The following is a 25,424-nucleotide window of genomic DNA, read 5'->3' as shown; positions in this document are numbered from 1 at the left end:
AAGAAACTGCAAAGCAGACTAAATAAATATATACTATGAATGACCAGACAGTTCTATTGTTTTAGGCACCTGAAGGAGATAAATTGTGTGATGTGCATGTTCCTTTACCGTGCTGTCAGCTTGGTGAAAATAAATCAAAATTGAGGAATCAGGCGTACGTGCCTGGTCAATCCTTAGTTGTGTACTGGTTTATTGCAAGATAAAAGCACACAGGGATGGGTTACGCCTTTACAAAAGGACAAGACTCTACAGGAAATAAGTTACAAACTGTATATTGCGAATTGAGTTTTGTATGTATATTTTAATTTATCTCTTTTTACTTATGTACTTTATGATCTTTTTCTTAGAGCAAATAAAAGGAGAATCGAACTGAAGTTACAAAGTTGTTCAAATACTATGAACTCTTCCCTCCCTGGGGCCTTGCAAGGAATTATTATTTTCTACTAGCGCAGACACACGCACACAAATTCTGGTGTACAGACACCCCAAGAAACAAGGGATAGCACACAGTCCAACACTGATAGACACTGAATGTGCAAAAAACAAATACACAGACAACAGTGGCACATCCAACAAAAACATCAGTAATATACAAGCATTCATAGACACAAACTTAAAACCCGGCACATATAGAAGCTGTGAAACAATTATGCAATTGGGGATTCAAACACCTGATCACAAATGCATATGCAAACGTACAGAAACATTTATTCATGTACATAAACTACAAAAAAAATTCATATGAATATAGATTTAATTGCATGCTGGAAAACACTAGGCAAATTAATCATACACAGAACACACATGCGCAATTGAATACTAGGTCGCAAGGAAATAACCACATAGATCGGTAAGCACACTTCTCACTCACACAAACACAAAATCAAGAATAACCCACATGCCCAAAACCATTTAAATAAACATGGCCAGACACACACATACACATGTAGAATGACAAGCAAACGCTGATTCACGCATAAACACCGAAAAAGGCACAGAGAAACAAACATTAAGGCATACACCCGGGAAAACATTTGTTGGAAAACACACAGAAACAAGTATATGAATAGGTATATAGACACATGAACAAATGGGATCATATACATGAAACTTTGCCTGCACACTCAAGCATGAACTACCTCAAACACACACACACACGTAAGAAGGCATATATAGAAATAAATATTTCTCCTGATAAGAACGGTACCCCGCTTGTGTTGCTTGGTTGGTTACCAGAGGGAAGACTGGGCCATCGAACCCCAAATTAGGTCCAAATGGTCACAGTTTTCATCCATTCTGGCCACAGGTGTAAGCAAAGGACTCATTTTGCATGATCACCCCCCACATTTTTGGACTGATGCTTCTTGTTTATTGACTCTTAAGTGCACTCTGCCCTGATGGTCCAGACCCAGCACAGGTGCTCTGACACCTCAAAATGTATGTGCATTTGGCTAACACAACATTGGCATATTTATTTTACCTTTAAATCCCTAGTATATGGTACAAACTGTTCCCAGGGCTTGTAAATTAATTGCCACTAGCAGTTTGGAGCACTTAAGTGTGCTACCACTGCAGTGACCAAGTGGAAACATGCCTCTGGGGCTGCCACTACAGCGTAGTTGGGCAGCTTTTGAACTGCCAATTCCACATGGAAAAAAATAACCCTCCGAACCATCCCCCCCCCCCCATTCAAAACCTTCCTTATTAACATTTTTAAGTCCCCCCCCCCCCCAGGGAAGGCCTTGTAAGCCCATATGGCAGGGCGTGAAGTATTAACAAGCATTGCATAGCTAATAGGTCTCGCCTTTAGGACCTTATAAGTGTTTAGACATGCAACAGTTGATGTTGTTGCACCAAGGATATGCTGCATAACTAAATACTTATAAGGTCCCAAAAGCGAGACCTATTGGCTATGCCAATGCTTTTTATTAATAGAAAGCCTTTGTTGTCAAGCCATCTATTATACACTTACACGCGTATTCACAAACCATTATCGAATAAATAGGTGTTTTAATGTTAGACAATGGTCAAACAAACGTTAAGAGTAAAAAAAAAAGAAAAGGCAGTACCTTTTAGTTTTTGGTTTGTAGAGCTTCACTTCTGCCTTGTTTAGATCTCCCAAAGAGGTCGATACATAGAGATCCTTATTTACTGGAAGTGTAGCTAGCATGTCCGCCACTAAGGGACTGCTCTTCCAGCAAAGGTCCGATCCTCACATCAGCAGGTCGCATACATGTCTTTCTTTAAGCAGGTGTCCCCATCAACGCAAAAAAATATATGTAATAAAAGAAGACATTTGCTATGCAAGTGAGCACTTGAAAAATACGTTGCAAGCTTCCCAGGAGCAGGACTTACTTCCCGTCTTCTTACGAAGATCTATAAATCCTATTGCCTCGGTTTTACTTCAGATTCTAAAAACATGACAGGAAAAACAGAAATCAGGGAGCTAATAGTGACTGACAGACTGGTGGCTGTAGAAGGAGGTGCCGAGTTACCTTATCAGCCGTTGGTTAGAAAGAAAAGGAGCAGCCTCGAGAACGGGCAAATCAGTCATTCTGGAAGTGTTAAAAATCAAGCCTCCCAGAAGAGACAGCCTCTGGCACCATGAAAATGATAGTGGCTAGTTCCTACAACTCTTGTGCTTAGTTTTTGTGTGACAAATGCATTCTGCAACCGTGTTCTGTGTGTGGTGAAAGGGTAATGAGGCGTATTTATAGGCTTTCTTTTTGTGCTTTTATGTAGCACAGAAATGGCCCTTAGGTATCAGAGCGCTTCACAATAAAGCCAGAAAATATCCACAAGAAATAGGACAAGCAGCGACGGGCTGGATAAGGTGGCGGGACTGCATGGGGAGATTAAGTAAATTGTGAGCAGCGACAGGCGCGGACACGAGCAGGAAACTAATGGAAGAAGAAACAAGCGGTCTTCAATGTCTATTCATGGCAGTGACCACTAGATGGAAGTGAGACAAAGGGAAATCCACCACATTAAAAAAAATCTGTCTTCACTTTTCAAGCACTGCATTCGTGCTTGTGGCGCGGCGCTGCTCGCTCCCGCAAGGTGGATGCTGCCACAAGCACGATTGCAGTGCTTGAAAAGTGAAGACCGATGGCTAAAGGCCCTCCTAGAGCAGCGCATGCGCGCTGCCTAGGCGAGACCTAAAAAGGACATGTTCCTTTTATGTTGTACATGTTCTGACAGTGGATTCTCACAATTGTCGCTTTCACTGTGGCAAGGCTGGTAGGCCCACTGGCTAACATGTGGTTCCACTATTCCAACCGCTAAGTGATATCTTCCATTTGAGACCACCAAATATTTTACTACCAGGTATCAAATTAATTGTTACATTAGTCCGACATAGTACTGAAGATGGATTTAAGGTCAATTTTAATATAAAGGTAACTAAAAGTCACCACTTTATTGCTCCTTAGTTCTAGAAGCCCTTTCTGATTAACTACAGTAGTTATCATCAGAGACAACCTCCTACCCTTCTGCGAGGAGATATGACGTGCTCCCATGAACGGGGAAGAAAAGGTTTGTTGGTGGGAGGGAGTGTGACCTCTTCGTGACAGGATGGCACGAGGGCAGTAACCACAGATGGACCAGATTGAACAGGGCAACCACATCTGATAGTCAAATGCAACTCACACTGTAGCATGCCTTTTTTTTCAGGCTGGCATCGCTTATAGAGGGGGCAAACCTGTTGCAGAACTGGTTTACCACATTGGGGGGGGGGGGGTTTACATTATAATGGGCACACCTCGGGGTGCTCTGACCAAGGAAAGCAGGGTTCTGACATCTTGGATTTGAGCAGAGAGATGCACTGCAGAATTGTTTAGTGTCAATCCCCCAGAAAGAGATGCAAGAGTGGGTTGGGTTGCCCCAGGGAATGTGGCCCTCACTGGTGAGTGAGTCGTCCGCACCCACAAACTCTAAATTGGCATAGAAGTGGCATCCCTGGGTACCGCCTTGGTACAATATGGGATTTGGAAAGATAAGAAGAAGGACTGCACCTGCGGACCCCAGAATGAAAGACTGCACCAAGAAGTGAGACAAAGGGAAATCCACCACATTAAAAAACAATCTGTCTTCACTTTTCAAGCACTGCATTCGTGCTTGTGGCGCGCCGCTGCTCGCTCCCGCAAGGTGGATGCTGCCACAAGCACGATTGCAGTGCTTGAAAAGTGAAGACCGATGGCTAAAGGCCCTCCTAGAGCAGCGCATGCGCGCTGCCTAGGCGAGACCTAAAAAGGACATGTTCCTTTTATGTTGTACATGTTCTGACAGTGGATTCTCACAATTGTCGCTTTCACTGTGGCAAGGTTGGTAGGCCCACTGGCTAACATGTGGTTCCACTATTCCAACCGCTAAGTGATATCTTCCATTTGCGGCCACCAAATATTTTACTACCAGGTATCAAATTAATTGTTACATTAGTCCGACATAGTACTGAAGATGGATTTAAGGTCAATTTTAATATAAAGGTAACTAAAAATCACCACTTTATTGCTCTTTAGTTCTAGAAGCCCTTTCTGATTAACTACAGTAGTTATCATCCGAGACAACCTCCTACCATTCTGCCAGGAGATGTGACGTGCTCCCATGAACGGGGAAGAAAAGGTTTGTTGGTGGGAGGGAGTGTGAACTCTTCGTGACAGGATGGCACGAGGGCAGTAACCACAGATTTAACAGGGCAACCACATCTGATAGTCAAATGCAAGTCACACTGTAGCATGACTTTTTTTTCAGGCTGGCATCGCTTATAGAGGGGGCAAACCTGTTGCAGAACGTGTTTACCACATTGGGGTGGGGGGGGGGGGTTACATTATAATGGGCACACCTCGGGGTGCTCTGACCAAGGAAAGAAGGGTTCTGACATCTTGGATTTGAGCAGAGAGATGCACTGCAGAATTGTTTAGTGTCAATCCCCCAGAAATAGATGCAACAGTGGGTTGGGTTGCCCCAGGGAATGTGGCCCTCACTGGTGAGGGAGTCGTCCACACCCACAAACTCAAAATTGGCATAGAAGTGGCAACCCTGGGTACCGCCTTGGTACAATATGGGATTTGGAAAGATCAGAACAAGGACTGCACCTGAAGACTGCACCAAGAACTAATGCACCTGCTGAACCAAGAAAGGACTTCAGACAGAGAAGGGCTGCTTCTGCTGTTGACTTTGTGACGAGAGAGACCCCAGGGACTAGAACTGCATACCACTTATGCCAAGTACTAGTGAGTAGACTCCAAGGGCTAGTTAGCTAGTCACTTGTTAAGGTGTAGGGACACAGAAGGTTAAGGAAGCCCTCCACCTGCAAAGAGCTCATCTGACTAGTTGCACTGAATTTGCCATAAACTCAGCTGGTGAAGTCCATGAGCTCGAGTCCTAGCCCACAAGAGTGGACCCTTGGTTGGTGCTGGAGTGTACCAACAGAACTGCAACGTGTGAGCCTAAATCCCCCCCCCCCCCAACAGCGCCTTGGAGACCTTCACAGGGGGGTGAGTAATGTGATTTAAACCCCCGATTGATTAAAGTTAAACAAAAAAAAAATTGGGACAGAGTCTGAGGCACATACACTACAACAATGCTGCCATTCCACAGGTAGCCTCAAACACGTGTTGGAAATCAAAGCTCCTAATGAAGTGCTGGAATTCACCAGTCCATCTATGCTAAACCAAATGCTGGATTCAAATTGCAGAGGACCTGCTGATGATCCCATTAAGGAGAAAAAAAGAACCAGAACAAGGCAAAGGTAAATACTTGACCGGGACCAAATTGGCCCCTGCATCCAACGTTTGCTCCATCGCAGTCGGCCGGAAACTTTGACTTCTGCCAAGATCCTCGCATACAAGGCTCCTAGACTAGCACTACAAGTGAAAAGCAATGATTTATAAAACTTAGAATGAATTAATTACAGTGATTTATGGAAATCTTGCAAAAATAACATCTCTGGTTCTCTTTCTCTGATGTTGGTAGTTTTGGCGAGTATTTAAAAGATAAAAATATATGAACTATTTTTATAAATTGGAGTGGAGTTTTTATAATGTTGCGTATCTTACTTATTTGCTGTTTGGGTACTGATAAATGCTTACTTTTTACACTTGTTTCCTTAGAGTTAAACCTGACTGCTCTGTGCCACAGGACTGAGCTAAGGTTTGATTTAAAGAAACCTAACTGGACCAGATATAGAATAGTGATATTTTTACTTAGTGAGGTCTCACAACCACCCCAAGTAATAATTCACTTTACTCACAATGGATTATTGGCCGACCCAAATAACTGGAGTATCATTTTTAATGGGAGAAGCGTAGGTATGGTGTTTGGTACGAATGCAGATTCCGCAGCATCCCCCACAGAAATGTGAGGAAAATTCACAATTTTTACCAAAGTTTAATGTTTGGAGGGAATTCAGGGTAAAAAAAACTTAGAACAATCCATGTAAGCAATACCACGCTGGATTCGATCGTATCTCGAGGTTTAAAAAAAAAATCCAGGGTTGGGGGGGGGGGGCTTCCTGGTTGCCAACTCACCCAGAGCATGGTTTAACTAAAATAATCAGTGTTCTAAATTCCTCCCGGGGATTACAAGACATTCACAAACTAAACTGCGCTAGTGGAGGTTGGGCCTTCAGGGGACAATCAATCTATTTACTCAGAAGCGACAGAGAAAGATACCAATAACAAACTACTTAAGTATAACTCGTCAGGAAAAAGGGCACATCAGTTTTAGTTTACTGTACACAGTAGCATCTGTGCCTCCCTAAGGAAACCATGGATTGAATTATGTCAACATTAGAATGTTTTGTGTAATCTCAAAAGTAGCACTACGATGATTACCAGACAAACGATATCAGTGATTGGCATAACACAGGAACGTGTGGACCTGGCCAAGACACAGTTTGCTGTCAGCGGCTGTTCATTCTCAGTTCAGAAGTGAGGGGTTTTAATAGAAAAGCAAGGTGATAACTACTGCAGAAATGCATTTATTTAAAATATGTTCTGAACTGCATCCACAAAAATATAAAACCTTCGTTGAGACTCGAGAACACATGCCACGAATTTCCCGGGGTACACCGAGGCAGGTTGATGAAAGTTCCTTGTATGTTGGCGAAACTCGTTTCATTTTCGAGTAACCTGTCCGTATACTACTAATATTTCAAGAATCAAGTAGAGTTCGCGCTATTGGCGTTGTAATGGAATTTTTTTTTGCTTAGACTTAGGTTATAATGCATAACCTCGTCTTTAAAAGCACTAGCTTTTTAAATACCTTTTAGAAGGCAGCGGTGAAGCCCTCCTCTCAGCGGCGATAGTGTCACAGAGATTTTGAATCCTCTCCTGTCTCCAGAACTGTGTAGGGAAGGGCCGTGGTGCTAGAGAACAAACACATGCTAGGGATTTTGCTGCCTTATAAGCAGCAACGGGCGGGACGGCACAGCGGGCGCCGAAGCTGAAAAAGCCCCACCATGAGTGAAGAAGCAGCGACCTCTGGAGGTTGTTGAAGCTGCCCTTGCCAACTTACAGCCCAGGCAAAGGCTTCAATAATATTTGCAAAGCCATGCAAAGGGTGATTTGCGCAGCCTGTTGTGGCTTTGTAAAATAAATGTAATGCAATGCAGTGACTTGACCAGCCTTATGTTACATATTAAGCTGGGAAGCGTTCTCAGGCATCCACCCAAGGATTTTGGCGCATTCCCAGATTTACTAAAGCTAGTAGAGCTGGAAATGAATCAACATGCTACACCTTCCCCAATGAGGTGCAACGAAGAGAAGTATATGCATTCCTGTTACTTCCCCTTCGTATGTGTGATGCATTCTACATCACACATTGAAAGAGGAAAATGCTTCAAAGGATTGCAAGGTGTTCCTTCCTGCAGTAAAACAATCCTGCCTCTATCCCAGGCACCCTTGTACTATGGCGCAATAGTGTCTGTGTTGGCGCTCGGCTGCACACAGTGCATCAGTGCAAAGAGAGCAGAAATGCTGCGTATCTTTGTAAACATGGCGCATTTCTTCTCCCTCCATGTCATGCAAGGCAGAGCAACAACTTTGCTTGCTGCTCTGGGTTATGTGGACAATTGGTATATATGCCCTCATGTAGGTACAAATGTATTTCCACACATTTTGTACACTCACACAAGTAGCTCATTTATGGCCCTGGTATAGATTGTGCATTAAATGCACTAAAATGCATCAATCCATGCAGGATGTATTTGGTGGCTTAGGGTGGACAATATGGTTCTTAAAACATTAGAAAATGGGATTTCTCTTTTTAAAACTTCAGACTTTAAGCAGTCTATGGGAAAGGGTAGTCCGTGCAAGCCAGCTGTGCAGTTGAACCTACATCCAGGTATGTGTATACATTCCATGCATGCTTTGAATAGCAAAAACAAAGTAGAGAAGTATGCAAATAAACCATTTTATGCTACTATGCAGCCATTCAGTCACGTTTTATACTCCTCTAAACCCATGTGCACCCCTTCGCCGCCAGAAGTGCAGTATGAAGTGCTTTATAAAAAGAAGCCATTTTATTGTAGAAGAAGGAAGTATAATATCAAAAGATAAGTAGTAAAAGTGCAGTTTACACACCACACACTACACCATGTACCAACGTGCTGTACAGCCGAGGTTCGAACATCTGAGTGGACATTTGTGTAGCGCTTTGAAAGATTTATTTCCACACTTGGTAAATTCAAAACGCAATAATGAAATAAATGGACAACAGCAGGGGGTCAGACGCAAGCAACCCAATGGGATTATGGGGACGCACATTTGCCTTGAACGTTCTCACTTTTTCAACTTTTTTAAATTATTATTATCGGTCGTGATAAGAACTCTTTGTGGTTTTCGTTGGAAGAGAAACAATATAAAGTGAAAACACAGTTTGTTATGTTAGGTTCCCAGGTGCCCACTGTGGGAGGTTAATGTAAAGGGGAGGTGTAAAGCATGTGTGTCTAGAATTTTTTTTATTATCACATCCCCTGTGGGGCTGAGAACTCCAAAGAGTAGCCCAATAATCAAGGTCTAAGAACTGCAGACTAGACTTGTGCATACTTTTTATCAAACGTTTACGTTTGCTAAAAAGTAAGTACATGTCCAGTGTGTGGCTGCATGCCAGACATACTGCACCTTATGTCAATGTATGACCAACTGAGTGGAGGTGTTTTGAAACAAACACTGTGAAAGAGATTAACATCAGGTGCATCAAATAGGTTCTTCTACACTAGGCTAATTTAAGAGAACCACTATAACTTAGATTCAAACAGAAATGGCAGTTTCTGCTGTACGTTAACCATTGTAGGAAAACTGTGCTTTTAGAGTTTTCAATGTGAACGTCTAGAAAATTCTGCACCTGGAAAGGGCCTGAACTGGAAGAATAACCAGTAGGAAATGTTATTGCATTGGTATCCAGGTAATTCCCTATTCCAGAGGGGAATACACTGAAAACTGCAGCAAATCCACACCCTGGATTTACTGTACCTAAGGAATTGATCATTCTGGGTGGTTAATAAAGCAGTTTGCTAGCATCCCTTTGCACAGATGTAAGGTGATAATCAACAAGGAGAAAATTGCTTTCAATCATGGGTCTGAAAGAAATAAAGGAGATATGACTCAAAGCCACTAACAGAGGATGATAAAGCAATGACTAAGTTGTTGGACACAACCACATCTACGCTAGGAAAAAAAAACGTTAGCAGAGAGCACCATGGCTGCATGGCACGTTCCATTTCCTCTTTCAGCGTAAATTTCCTAACCTTTCAAAAAGCTGCCTGCAAAAAAAAAAAAAAAAAGAAGAAGAATTCCGCATGTGACCCAACTTCCCTTAAAGTGCTGTACTCATGAAAACCAAGAACCATACGTCCGGTTCCAGGAAACTGAACAACAAACACCGTCTAGTAAGTCATGGCTCTATGGCCAATATGATCCAGGTTGCTAGTATCCTGCTGACTAGGGTAACCTGCACCTGGGGATTTAGTGAAGCTAAACTTTCACGTAAGGGTCTCAAAAGTGGGCAAATGGTACAGCTGCAGGGACTCTGTTCATAAAACAACCTTGAGTGTCACCCCGGAACCAACATCATACCAAAAGATGCCCCTCTCCAAAAATAAGCTTGGGCTCAGAATAAAAAGAATTACACTAAAAAGAGACATTAAAAATAAAAAACACCATCCAAACAACAAGAGTTTAGTTCAACAACGTGGTCAGAACTTTATGCATTTATGTTCTATTCCTTTCTTTCAATCACAAAATTAAAACATCATTGCATATGCTGGCTGTTGCTAACTGCAGAGTCCCTTTAACAAGTTAAGATGAAACTAAGTTGGAAGGGTGGTCATTGTACACACCTGGACCATAAACACTCAACCTTGTAGAGAATGTATTTTTGGGGCTAGAATGCCTTAAAGTCCTGTTAGAATATTGTCTGCCATAGAAGAACCAGGACCTGCCTGACCATCTACTCTGGAAGAAAACAAAATGAAGGAAAATGGGCTCAAAGGACATTGCCTTAATCAAAAGGCGTCAGATTGCGGCAAGTGGAAATAGAAGCTCCGACTTAAGAGGGAGAGATGCAAATAGTCTGAAATGAGTAGCAGCTAAAGAACTCACCAGGACAGCCCAAGAGCCAAAAACGAAAAAAGCTACAGTGTGCTAAGACCAACACCTTGAAGAAAGCCACCGCAAGGTGGAAAAATAAAGGGAGTGACACTTTCCTAATCATGTCAGAGGAAGGCGGTAAACCTAAAGCAGCCAAAACTGAACTAGCCTCGGTAAGTTGCTAATGACATACTTGATTCTACGCCCTTTTTGCCCGTCTGAAGTCTGCACCACAGCTCCGTGCCTGCGTGGTTCAGTTTTGTAAATAAGAGAATACTTGATAGATGCATAAATGTCTTGGTTGTGGGTGTCAGTTCCCAGTTACATAGCTGCAACTGGGATGCTCTCTATGCTACAGAACCTTACATAAACATACTGACAAATTTCATGCCAAAAAGCTCCCAGAGTAACAACGGTTTGAAATAGCAGAATTCTTCAATTGGACATTACAGTCACACTTTCGAATTAAATGCTCCAATAACAGCGTTAGAAACAGAGTACAAATAAAACCCAATTGATGTACTCGTAAGAGACATACCGTGACAGACAATTTCCAGATGTAACATGTCTATGCATAATCCATCTCAATAATTCTCTGTAAGATAAAAGATATTTAAAAAAAACACATGCGGTAGCAGGGTGAAAGTTACGCTATTAGATCTACTTTAGCAGACTGTGTGTAGTGCTTCTGCGAAAATGTCATGTCAAACAATAACACATTTCGGCATTAAGGGTCTACAGATACACCAACACAGTCACATGTAAACAAGAAATAATACGTTCATGATTAATAATGCATATTTTTGGGCACTACAGAGTATATAAGTTGGATCACTGAGTTAAGATGGCTCTCGATACTTTCTCAGAACACCTGTGTGTGCCACTTGCAGGTCACCTGTTCAAATCCAAGGCCCTACTAAGCCATGCTTCCTTCAGAGGATGATTATCAAGACATGTATCTATAGTGTCACTAAATTCCACGGCTAGGTTACCAAATGGATCTGCAGATTCTTGGACATGCTACTTTGAATATACAGGCCTAAAAGCTGGAAGGCAATTCATCAAGCCTGTGTTACTTCATATGCATATAGCTCGTTTGTGAACGATTTCAGTGGCAAGTTAAAAAAAAAATGCAATTTCAGGCTGTGCACAGTCCTACTCTAAACTTTTACCAAACAGTTTAAATTTTCATGCTCATAACTGACCAATCCACAACATATTGAAAGTATATGGAGGGTATAGAAGTACATTGAAACATTCACAAGAACGCACATTCCAAGCGTTCTACACAGAAAGAAGAATTATCAGGAACCTTACTTTACACGTTGCACCAGATCTTTTTTATCTATCATATATATTTCCTTTCAAAATTCGCTTCTTTCTGAATTCACTCATTGTGAAAACTTTGAATATTGGCATACTTTCCATACCACTTATGGATAAACTAATTCAGGTCACGTATGCTGGACTTTCAGCAAAAGTTGGGAAACATATTGCAATATGCTTGTGAATACGCACAATGTTTTATTACATTAATGTACACCACATTTCCACTGCATTTCCCAACTATCAATCTGACAATTTAGTGGCAATGACCAGTGGCCTAAGTTCAAAACAACGTGTGCATAGTTGACACATACATTTTGCCGTAAGCACATAGACCTTAACTGTGCGTGTTTTAAGTAACTTGGCAAATCGCTCACACAACGCAGGGCTTCAAAAAGCTCTCTCAATAGGTCCTTTCATTTCTATGCTGAAAGATGGGTATAACTGTAGTGTCATCACAATTACTACTTTAAACTTTTTCCGTGAAATAGCAAAGGCAATTGCCTGGAAGTCATGTGAGCAATGAGTAACAATTCATCTATTCTGCCACTGCACATGACCATAAGGATCAGTCTAGATCATTTGCCTGCTGCTAAAAGGAAGAACTGTTTCACCACTGTTCCTCTTTCCACAGTTAAACTTTATTTAAGCAACTAGTCTCTACAAAGATTAAATTATAGAATAATTACTTTAAAAAGTAATGTATTTGAATACATGGATTGCATTACTGGCAATTAACAACAGTTTTTAACATTCAGCCATACACCTAGATATACTACAGACAGCTGACATGTAACCTATCTGAAAAGATCCCTTCACTTCAGCCTAAACCAGCTATGATACAGTTAACTATGGAATGAGTAGAGCAGTGGTTATTAACTCGTGATCAGAGGCGTCTACTCATGGGGACTGCAAATGTTTTACAAAATCAAATAATATTACATTTTATTACATTAAAATTAATAACGTTTATACACATGAAGTAAAATTTAAAAATGTAACTATTTCTATGTATGACTGTGAATTAAACAAAATATTTCTATATTTGAGCATTTGTGTAAACTTGCTTTTGTGTATTATTTTGGGGTTCCAAACATAAAAATTGCTTATGTGGGAGGCCCCTGACGTCCAGTAATGACTGATTGTGGGGTGGGGGAACGAGGTCACCGAATTCCAGTAATGATTCAGTGGGGATCCAAAGAAGTCAAAGGGTTAAAAACAGCTGGATTAAAGGATTGTAAACTACTGTGAAGAGCCACGTACTTTTTTTTCTTTTTTTTTTTTTAAGTGCTACCAAAGGTTTGAGAAATACAAAATTCTGTCTAAGCATATATAATTTATTGCACGGTAATTTTACATTGTTTTGAAAAAACACATCTCTTGTGCTCTTTGAGGAATTACAGTATGCCAATGTCAATTCAGAGACGAGGTTTGGAAAATGTAAATGTAATCTAGAAGAAACAAAATACATTCAAGTACAAAATGAATGATGGATGGCAAGATGAATGAAAATATACTCTTATGGGCACTCAAAATAAGCCACAGCAATACAACCATGGTAGTCACAAAGTATGAACTTGCCAAGGTATGACGACTTAGCACTTCATAAAAAATCTGAGTACAAGGTCAAAAGCATATTTCTGCTGTGTTCCACAGGTCTAGCCATTCCAGAGCAGCCCATCTGTCATAGCACACATATATACATACACACATAATATATACACACACACTTCTATTATATATACACACACACACACATATATATATATATATATATATATATATATATAGAGTCACACATGTTTAGGAAATAAGATTATTAGTCCAAGCTTCCCAATAGATCCGGGACCTTCCATGCAACCCTTTACAGCAGAGGTCTTCAAACGTTTTTGCTCTGAGCCCCCCTAAACAAAGTGTTTTAATGTCAAGACCCCCTTCCAAAACTTTACAGTATGAATTGTGTGAGCGGGGAGGGAAGGGGCTGCGCGCAGGAGGCATGGCTCATGAGATCACTTCTGGAGTACTTTATCTATAGCTCCTAAACAACACTAAATATGAGACTTCTAAAACAGCAAGTGAATCAAACAAAAACAGTTATTGACCCAAAAATACTGTCCCTACAATTGAGGTGTTGTGAGCCCCTCACACTCCTGGTCCTCAAGACAACTACACTTGCTGCACAAATGATAACTTCAGTCCTGAGTAGCAGGCTCTCTCTACAGCCTCTTATACCCATTTCGCCACCATGCCGGACCATCACTCTAGTCTTAAAACAGGCCCTTTCAGAAAAGAGAGCTCCCACAGGTTGTCTTCCTTTATCTGCAATGGTGTCCTTGGTCCTAATGTTAGAAAATAAGCTGGTAAATTGGTACTAATGAGGCATAATATTTCACCAGACAGTGTTACCATGACTAAAAATTAAAATAAAATAAAGCTAACCACAACATTTGTAAGATTATGCTGCATAATTTACCTTTTCTTCTTGCATAATTAAAATCAACACTGTTGCATAATTTGGTCCTCTCTTGCCACATAAATCCAGAAGTCCTGCTTAATACGCCAATTTTTTTAGGTAATGTAGGGGTGTTATTTTATACTTACAAAATTTCATATATAAGGTACAATCTGATCGCTTATCACTAAAAGCTATTTTGTAGGAACGTGTTTTTATTTCAAACACTGCATCACTTTAAAGCAGCCTATGTTAGACTGTGTGTAATGCAATTTGATTTTATTTTTAACGGAATCTGTTCGCTCATTATTTTATATGCAGTTAGCTGACAGCGAAAAAACGAAGTACTCAAGACTAGTTAGTTCTTTTCTTTTAGCCAACTCAGAATTAAAATCAACACTGTTGCATAATTTGGTCCTCTCTTGCCACATAAATCCAGAAGTCCTGCTTAATACGCCAAATTTTTTTTAGGTAATGTAGGGGTGTTATTTTATACTTACAAAATTTCATATATAAGGTACAATCTGATCGCTTATCACTAAAAGCTATTTTGTAGGAACGTGTTTTTATTTCAAACACTGCATCACTTTAAAGCAGCCTATGTTAGACTGTGTGTAATGCAATTTGATTTTATTTTTAACGGAATCTGTTCGCTCATTATTTTATATGCAGTTAGCTGACAGCGAAAAAACGAAGTACTCAAGACTAGTTAGTTCTTTTCTTTTAGCCAACTCAGTGATCTCCCTTCACAGCACTCAGGGCTGTGTGTAAATTAAGAGAGCCGGGAAATGCAGCAAATAAATAAGGCTGCAGTTCCAGGCCATCTTCATTTATATGCAATTGCAGAGGCATTCGCTCCCCCCTTGGAAAACATCCACGGACCCCAGGGGGCCGCGCCCCACAGTTTGAAGACCTCTGCTTTACAGTAAGCCTGGATACTGCAAGTTGGAATTTAATACTATACCAGATGACGATTGGGATAAAGGGCAATTAAGTCTTAGCAAATCCGTATACCAAGGACTGATTCTGTGTACTGGACATATTTGAGCTCCAAAGATCAAGGCAACAATCCTAAGGTCTTATGGGTTAGCATTCTGTACTGTTAGCTTTTACCTATGGATTACAACATTTGTGCCCATGGCAGAGTTCTACTGGCATGACAATCGGAATGAGGCTTTGTGTCACATGACAGCTTATCAGTCATTGTACACGAAATTAGCTTCTTCATTCACCACATGCACTGGCTAGCCGCAAACAGAGATAAACAGCCATTGAAGGAAAACAACTGCTACTACAGATTACAAGACGAGAAAAGATGAGAGGGTTTGGGAAAATAAATAAATCAAGAGTACAGAATTCAACATCAACAAAAGAGATCGGATCATTATGAGGAAAGTTTCGTTAAGAAAATGGAGAAAAGAAAATCTGTTGTAACTGTTTGCAATTCTCCAACTGCAGACCACAAATCTGAAAACTTTTCCTGACTGAGATAGAATATAAAAACAGAAATTAGGTTAAAAAAATTAGCATGGACAGTAAGCTAATCTTTAAAGCGGATGTTTCAAGCAGCTGTAGGCTGTCCAAGGTGCCTCATCCTGAAAACCCAACGCTTGCATCACAAATCAGTCTTGGAGCCTCCATATTATGATCTGTTTGGGACAGCATACTGATTCATGGCCATTTGGGTGGACACAGACCCGTCGCCTCTGGGTATTTGCTGCCACAAACTTTTACCAACTGTATATGCATATTTGGGGTATTAGGAAGCCCTCTGCCTGGCAATAATAGACAGTCTAGACTGGGTATTGCTAACTGTAGCAGCCCTCAAATCTGACTTGATATGCAAGACGTCCTGTCTAATGGGCTGTTCTGTATATTTATGCGTGTTATAGATAAACAAAACCAAAGGGGATGATGGACGGAGTGTTGAACATTGCAAGCACTGACCCCAAGTCAACTGATCTGGGTTTAATCCATCATCATTCTTTAGCTCACTCGGCCACCCCAGTTCAGACATGGCCATATGCAAATCAGTCTGACCCTGTGCCTAATGGGAACAATCCAGCCCGAACTGCCAAGCCATGTCTTCCCTGGACCGAAAACAAGCATCCTGGGACCGGTTTCTGGCCAATCAGCTGTCATCAGCCAGGCTAGCTTGAATCCTGTGGCAAAGTGAGCAAGGGTCCCACGTCTGGGCATACCCTGCCAACTTAGGGCGAACAAAGCAAAACCAAAGGGTTTGTGTTCTGTTGGAAATGTGCTCCCTCGTGGCAGAGAGTTTATATATCTCACTTATTTATAGATAAGTATGTAGGAGAAACCTAGACAAAAGGGAAAGGTTGCTCTGTGTTTACTCCTAGCAAGCATAATCACGGGTGGCAGCACTGCTTTTCCTTTTTCCACAACACACCTTTGGGTAACAGAGTAGTATGAAAAAAAAACGAATTCATTAAATCAATCATTCAAAGTAGGTTGATTAATATAGAGGGTGACGTCAGCATTCAACCTTCCAAATACCAGGGTACTACATCCTGCTCCATAATGACGTCCCAAAAAATCACGCGTGGAAGTACAATTAGAGTTGGGGGACATGTGCCTACCCTTCGAAATATTTAAAAAGGCACAGATGTCATCTACTCATCTGGTATGCGAGATATGCCAGACAAGTCAACGCTAAATGCCTACCAATATTGAATAGCGATACGAAAAAGTGATGGATTCAATGCTTGAATTCATCTCAGCCACTGGAAATCCCAATTTATCGCTATTTTGCGCACCATGCCACCTCAGTTTGTTCCCTGCAAATCAGTCTTGACCCTGCTTCAATAGGCACATTCTAGCCCAAACTTCCAAGCCAGGTCCTCCCTGAACAGGGACCCAAGCAATCCAGGACCGATTTCGCCATACTTATGGGCTCATCAGCCAGGTACAGCTTGGTTCCACTCATACAGTATGCAAAATAATGATGGATTGAGATGCGGCCCAAGTAATTACCAGTGGCTGAGATTAATTCAATCATTTCATCCAACACATTGTGTACCTGATATTGAATAGCGTCCACTGTAGCATCCAGCTGCATTTTAACGCAGAATGTGTGGTTTCATTTACTTTCAGTGCATTGGTTGAGGGTGCAATTTGCCAAAACAATAAACTGATTAACTTCAACACCACACACACGTATAAAGTGGCCATCAGCAGGATTTCTCAAGCTCTATGTCCAAGCAGAGGGGGGCAACCGCACGGTCAATGTGAAGTGGCCAATTTCTCTGCAGCACACGGTTTTTTTACACCAATGAGACGACGGTCACTACCATACAGATTTTATCTTACATTGTTAAACCTACTCTCTACTCATCCCGATGGGACTGGTTCCTGCCCAGTGCCGGCAGAGTCAACTGATAATCACCCTCATATGAATTGCGGACTGACGGGACCAGGGCACTTCCTGATGGTCTGCTGATGTCCTTCAGGGCTGGTGTGCACACCAATTCACAGTCGTGGCTGAGTCACTTGGTGGATCTGGAACCCGGTCCCACATAACAACGTTCTAAGATTGAACCTGGTGACAGTGTCCCTACTCCGCTGGCAGCAAGGCTCGCTCAAGTACTGCCGCCCACCACCCTTTAAGCATGCATTTCTAGCCTACCACAGAAAAGGCAACCCCCACAAGCAATGAGCCCATCCTTTTCATTTCTAAATCAGGGTTTTCACAATCAGTCATACCCATTTGAGGTCAAGCAATACTTGTACGATAGGGTGCCATATTGCCACAGCATGGACTTAAAATGATGTATTTTCTGTCTGCTGCAGGTTGCGTGCCCTGCCTTCAGTAAACACGGACTTAAATGCTCTGCTGGGATAGGTAGTGGTATCCTGCTCCCACCTCCCCTCGGTGGTTTTACACCCGGACAAGCTCGGTTTGACTAGGATCACGACGTTCAACCATCTTCGTCCCGTTCTAACCCCATTAAAAATGTCACTTACTCAACCTAGGTTGGCTCAAGTAGTTTCGCGTCAAGGCTGCTGCATGCTCTCGAGCACCCGCAGTGGGGCTCCCTGTCTCGCCTAAGGCTCCGTTCACCACCCCTCGGATCACTTTCATCGCCATCTCTGACTGCTGACCGGCTCTGTCACGGGACTGCAGCGTCAACGCGCAGGCGTGAAACCTGCATATCCTTACGTTGGACGTCAACGCGCAAGGGGCGGAGGAAGCGGTAAGGAGCTGGCCGCAGTACTGACGTGATAGATGCCTAACGTCAAGGGACGCTCAGAATGCAGTAATGCCACCAAATACCAAAACAAGCATTGGCATAGCCAATAGGTCTCGCTTTTGAGACCATATAAGTATTTAGTTATGCAACTGATGCATAGTTAAATACTCATAAGGTCCCAAAAGCGAGACCTATTGGCTATGCCAATGCTTGTTACCATTACCAGGGTGATCAGATAGCTCCATGTCAGAGAACACCACGTTTGCATTCCTGGGCATTTTACAGGTCATTGTATTCTGGGAGTTGAAGGCTGGGTTCATTTCAATTGGACCAACACAGCTGATGACAATATTATGTAAGGCAAAGTCCAGCAATGGAAATGGGGTGTCACACTAGCGTTATACCACCTGGTCACAAGTCACCGTAACCGTAAAGCATAAGGTAACTCGATCTAAAAGCATGCACATGCTGTTGATTTCAAATCCAGGACTGGCAAGAGGTGTCTCACATGATATGGATCCAATTAGAAGCAGCGTGAGAAGACACTCCGGGGGTGGTGGCAGGAATAATGACCATATGTCAAGCATACCTAAGGTTTACCGGATGGCTGCAGTTTACCGACTAGTCCATGTTCTAGTTTTTTTTCTGTTTTGCGGTTTTACATAGCGTGCACTCGCCCTGAAGGTATTGAAGCGCTTTTACTTGAGTGCCACTTACGTTACACACGGACACATTCATTTTGGGAGGCACGGGGAGATTAATCAATTTGTCCAGCATACCAGGATTTTGAGCCGACGTCGGGGCTCGAACCTGGTTCCCCAGCTCCGATGTCAGCAGCTCTGGCCGTTAGGCCATATCCTCTCCAATTGGGGTCTTGGGCTTAAATTGTATAACCAAATGCATTCTGGTGAATACAATTCGATAAATAGATCACCCCTTTAGAAGAAAATTCTGGGGCAGGATCAATGACCCCTTGGCATCATGCAGTCTACATGAACTGCGGGGCACAGAGGTTACATTCCCAGTTAGATAGCTGAATGGGTGTCGGAGATCTTGGGCTGATGTGCCAGTTGCAGATTCCCGTGCTAACCCACCTGCTCTGTATATGTATGATCCGCAGTTAGGATGCTCGGGCGGTTAGCGCGGTTGCTGCGGAGTTCTTCTTCTGGAATTCATCTGCTTGCCTTGGGTAAGTGTAAAGCCCAAAGTCTAGGTGAGGCAATGAAGCTGCAGCTTCCAGCCCAGCGCGACCCCCTCCCCTGCTTGTCCCAGATGTGGATTGGGGGGTTGCACTACAGCAGCCCCCGGCGGCTTCCATATTGGCACAGCAGGGTGGACATGAGGTGGGCTGTTTTTCCATTCAGCACTCCTGCGCCGAATGGGATGATGGGTGATGAGGGCTCACCTCTGTAATTGATGCTCTGTAGTGAGTAATGACATCCCTTTGCGAGGTGGGTGAGGGGGGTAAATGATAGCCAGGCTGGTGCTGGGGGGGGTTAAAGGTCACGGGGCCTGGGATTCTTCGTAGGGGGGTTCTTTCTCTTGACTGCACATCCACAGAGGGGTTAGAGAAAAGGGGGCACAGAGATAATCTCGTGCACCTCCGAGGTATAAGTGTGTGTGGGTGAGGGGTGATGCGAGCTGGAAGGAATCAGAGTTTTTTTTAGCAGAGTGTGGGAGCGATCTCAGACGTGGTCAATCACTCTGGCAGGTCAAATCAGACGAACAGGCAGGCACGTTGAAAGCGAAAAGCTCCATGGACCACATTATATTTATTTATTGCAAATTTATATAGCGCGAACTCTGTATTGGAGCGCTTTACATGAGCACCCCCGTGTAATGCCAGCTGCTGCAACAGGGGGAGGGACGGAGTCTGAGGAGAGAGAGCAGAGGAGGAAAGAGCAACAGAAAACCAGTCTGCCAAGTAGATGCGAACGTTAGACTGTAAGGATGAAAGGGTTGGTTAGGTGTGGCCCAAAGAAGAATTAGAGGGTATGTTTCACTTGTGCGGCCGCTAAAGTGAAAGTAATCATTTTGCGGGCGCTTTGATGTTTGCAGTGGCCGCGCGGCTCACTGAGATCATCAAAGCGCCTGCAAAATGTACACGCAGGCCCGCGAAATGTACACGTAGGCTGCCAAATGGTGCGCGCGCCCGGCGCACATGCACTGTAGTTGGGGGCCTGAAAAGCACTCGTTTGCACTTCCAAATCCCCGTTTTCTATAGCTCTCACCAGAGCAGCGCTAAAGCGCGGGCTCAGGCGAGACCTAACAAACATTTGCAGTGCAATATATTTCCCATTTATCAGAGTTAGAGCTATTGGTGTTGTTAATTATATATGTTTTTACCCAGAGCAGGCTTGTACGTATGAGACCCCAAGTAATAAGAATAGAGAAACAGGCTTAAAGAGAACTTGGGACCTCTATGGTATTGGGAGATAGTAGCGTGGTGGCTAAAGCACTAAACAAACCATCCTTCAAAATGAGTGCTCAAAGACTCCGGTGAAGCAGCGAAGGCTACTGTGGATTACATGACGGGGAACAACCTTTACAACGCAACTTTTACAACGCACTACACTTACAACGCATTTTTTACAACGCAAAATCCATTACAACACATTCCATTACAACGCATGACACTACAACGCATTTTTAAAAACTACCTTTACAACGCATTCCATTACAACGCATACTACCTTGACAACGCATACCATTACAACGCATAATATTACACTACACTATCCAACACTTACCCTACTGTTGCACCCCCTGGAGTTAGAATAGTAATTTTTACCCCTATACTATCCAACACTTACCCTACTGTTGCACCCCCTGGAGTTAGAATAGTAATTTTTACCCCTATACTATCCAACACTTACCCTACTGTTGCACCCACTGGAGTTAGAATAGTAATTTTTACCCCTATACTATCCAACACTTACCCTACTGTTGCACCCCCTGGAGTTAGAATAGTAATGTTTACCCCTATACTATCCAACACTTACCCTACTGTTGCACCCCCTGGAGTTAGAATAGTAATTTTTACCCCTATACTATCCAACACTTACCCTACTGTTGCACCCCCTGGAGTTAGAATAGTAATTTTTACCCCTATACTATCCAACACTTACCCTACTGTTGCACCCCCTGGAGTTAGAATAGTAATTTTTACCCCTATACTATCCAACACTTTCCCTACTGTTGCACCCCCTGGAGTTAGAATAGTAATTTTTACCCCTATACTATCCAACACTTACCCTACTGTTGCACCCCCTGGAGTTAGAATAGTAATTTTTACCCCTATACTATCCAACACTTACCCTACTGTTGCACCCCCTGGAGTTAGAAAAGTAATTTTTACCCCTATACTATCTAATACTTACCTTAAATGCAATTTAATATTATGCGTTGTAATGGTATGCGTTGTAAAGGTGGTATGCGTTGTAATGGAATGCGTTGTAAAGGTAGTTTTTAAAAATGCGTTGTAGTGTCATGCGTTGTAATGCAATGCGTTGTAATGGATTTTGCGTTGTAAAAAATGTGTTGTAAGTGCATGCGTTGTAAAAGTGTGCGTTGTAACGACATACATCCTTACATGACCAGTCCGCCATGGTGGAGCTTGAAAACGTGAAGACCTCTAGCAGCGAGTAAGAGTAATATTTATGTATTTGTGCGTTTTTATATAGCACAAACTTTACCCGAAGGTGCCACAGCCAGTCGCGCAACGCCCAACCCCCTCGTCGTGTGTCTCAGTCCGGGCTACTGCAGCTCGAGCTGCTGTGGGTTCGGCTGGGCAGTGTCTGTATTCTTATCTCAAGCACGCCCGAGCGTTTCACAGTTCTTAACGACCATTTGCATATTTGCATACCTTTGTAAACTGGTTACACAGGCTTATTGTTTCTGTTTCCAGTACCCTCTGGGCCCCACTCTGCCTATTTTTTTTTCTTTGGAAGTTTTATATAGCACGATCTTGACCCAAAGATATCGGGAATCAGAACGCTTTACATACGCACCAATTTCGGTACATCCATTTTTGGTAGGCACAGGGAGACAAAGCGATTTGCCCAGAATCCCAGGATGTTGAGCGTCGTTGCCGAGACAGGATCTCAGTTACCCAGATTTGAGATCCATCACCCAAGCCATTAGGTTACATCCTCTCCCCTAACTGTTTTTACATTTTTTTTCTTAGTATATATTCATTCGTAATGTGACTTTTCTGTCTTTGTTCCCTTTAATTATAAGCCATGGCTCATTCAGGCAGCCCTAGAACACAATTAACAAGCATTGGAAATACAATAGGTCTCGCCTTTGTTTAAGTTAAAGCCATTTGCTCCACTAATGGTATTGTATTATAGCTATGTATTATTGAGTGTATGTATGTGATATGTTGTGATTTTATGTTGTTAGAATTGTATTTGTTAGCCGCAATTGGTTTCGCATTTGTGAGAGTTAGAGCTATTGGCAATGGAAATGAAAATGTGTTTGACCTATGTGTTTTGATTTGCAGTGGCTTTTGGGACCATATACGTGTTGAGCAATGCACTTTCCAGCATAAGTAAATAAATAAATAAATACATACATACAAAAGATATGCAGGATCTGACCTTGTGTAATGTAATAGGGGCTTGTGCAAAACACTCCAATGCGTGTAGTCACATCTGCTGTTGAGGACACTGCATAAATAAGAAACATGGCAAAAGAAGGATGCTGCAACAGGGGAAGGTATCCAAAGAGCAGCTTAGCATAAAGCCCCACTACTCCCAGGCCCCGCCCTTCCTGTCATACACTGAAAACATTTCAAAGCATTTTAGCAAATTATATTACAAGGAGGTGTGCGGGGAGACATTTTTTTTTGTAAATGAGTGCTCGGCTTAAAAGTGAATGAAGAGCCTTTGACCATAGATTGGGCATGAACTATGTCGGAAAATTAATGAAGCTGATAGATGTTTCTTATAGGTGCTGGAGCTGGTGATGCAAAAATTTTGTATACCCTCCGCAATTTGCATGTTTATATTAAATAGATTAATTAATTACAATCAAACTAATGGATTGAAGTGGAAATTATTAACCAATCTTATTAATAACTGAAATACACATGGGATTGCATTTGCATGGTTTAATTAATACGTAAATTAAATTATGTACGCATACTAAAGATAGACAATTAGAATATTGCATGATATATGTTGCTTTTGTGATGTATTTGTGATTTGTGCTTCATTCAGTAAGTATAAACCGCTTGAGTGTTGCTTTCTGCTAGATAAATACACACGCATATGGGTACTAGCGAGGGAATAACATTTTATTAGCCATTTCTATGTATTAATTGCGTTTTGTGTTTCTTTTGCTTAAGTTGACCATTTGGGCCTGCCACAAAATGGCTGCCTCCTGTACCTGACTTGACTGACGACGCTATACGAGGTTTCGGGGGAAGTGCGCCTGCGCTAACACAAGCTGCAGTGGCCTCGTCGTGACCCTAACCAGACTGTACCAACCAAGGTCGCCCTGGGGAGCAAGCCAGCTTTTCAGAAGAACAATAAGATGTCTCTTAAAACCGGAACAAGCAAGTGTGATGACCTAAGGGACAATATTCCATGTGAACTCTGTTGGACGATCTCTGATTATCCAATCAGAAGAGCTGAAAAACAATATTTGATACTTTTTGACAATGATTTTACTATAAATTATGGTAGAATAGAGAGGTTGTATAGCGCTTTTTCATTTTCCTGATGTTATGCTGACGGAGAGGATGGTGACGCTGCAGGACAGCTGTTTCCCTGAATCTTTGACGGACTGAATTAATGCCCAATTTCCTGATGAACTGAATTTACTAAATTTGATGGGCATAGATTGGCGAGACTACGGGATTTGACTTAGAGGACGACAATTAGCCAGAATAGTTAAATATGATGATTGGCGGCTTGAATAAACGAATGATTTAATTTGCATTAATTAGATAAAGATTGAAACGATTAATTACCAAATGAGTTGGGTTGTTTATTCATCGAAAAATGTATTGATTCAAAGCTAAATAGAGAATTAGAAATTATCCTAAACCAGCAACTAACAGATTCCGCCCCAATTTATGAGAGGAATGCCAAAGGTGGAATTCAGGGCCTAATGAGTATTAAAAGGTTACGTGGATTTGTTGCTCATTAGGGTAAAGAGGTATTTCCTTTCATGTCAGTGTTTGGAGTAATCACCTCCCAAGAAACACAGATTGATGGTGAGTGAATGTTGGTGTTATGGGCCCCACCAGCGAATGTATTGATTGTGTGGGTTTGTGAGATCTTTGGTCTGTGACGGAGGGAGGGATTTTGTATTCCACGTTGCAGCAGTTTTTCTGGTAGCAGTATCATGGTTGTTATTGTTTTGGTTTGATGATTATTGCTTGTACATTGCTTATTGATTATTGGTTATTGATTGGTATTGGTTTATGTACTAACACTTTATGTTGAGTCGCGTCGAGTTCTATGTCGTTTGCACGACTTCTGGGATGTAGGAAGTCAGAAGTTTGTAACGGTTCCGTAGCAGAGCAGAGGTAAGCGCTGCTCTCGGGAAAGACAGAATCGTTGTTGCCCTGTGGGTACACAGGGGAAACGTGTAACGATTGAAGTTGCACGACGCATTGTCTCGGTTCGATTCGGTAGCATCGTCGTGTGTTGACCTTAGAGATATTTTCAGTGAGAGAGAAGAGTGTATGATAGCGAAGGTTACCTGTGAAATTCTGGTCTTAGGTACCAGGGATCCAACTGGCATTCCGATAACGCTTATCACTAGAAAGGTAGTAGGTATTCTCAGAGCTTGCTAGAAGGACAAAGTAGAGGGAAGCGCTGCTTTGTTAACATA

The 25,424-nt window shown here is 42.2% G+C and overlaps 1 protein-coding gene across 1 annotated transcript in view; it reads right to left on the bottom strand.

Moving 5' to 3' along the window:
• Positions 1–18,530, bottom strand: part of LOC146785715 (V-type proton ATPase subunit B, brain isoform) — a 116,293-nt gene extending 97,763 nt beyond the window's left edge. The window contains exon 1 of the mRNA XM_085634943.1: positions 18,352–18,530. Within this exon, the coding sequence (XP_085491069.1) occupies positions 18,352–18,475 (124 nt within the window). The 5' untranslated portion in view covers positions 18,476–18,530. The remainder of the gene's footprint in view (positions 1–18,351) is intronic.
• Positions 18,531–25,424: the final 6,894 nt, after the last annotated feature.

The sequence above is a fragment of the Triturus cristatus genome, chromosome 11 (assembly GCF_964204655.1).
Source record: "Triturus cristatus chromosome 11, aTriCri1.1, whole genome shotgun sequence".
Classification (NCBI taxonomy): domain Eukaryota; kingdom Metazoa; phylum Chordata; class Amphibia; order Caudata; family Salamandridae; genus Triturus; species Triturus cristatus.
This window is presented reverse-complemented; position numbering and strand designations above follow the sequence as displayed.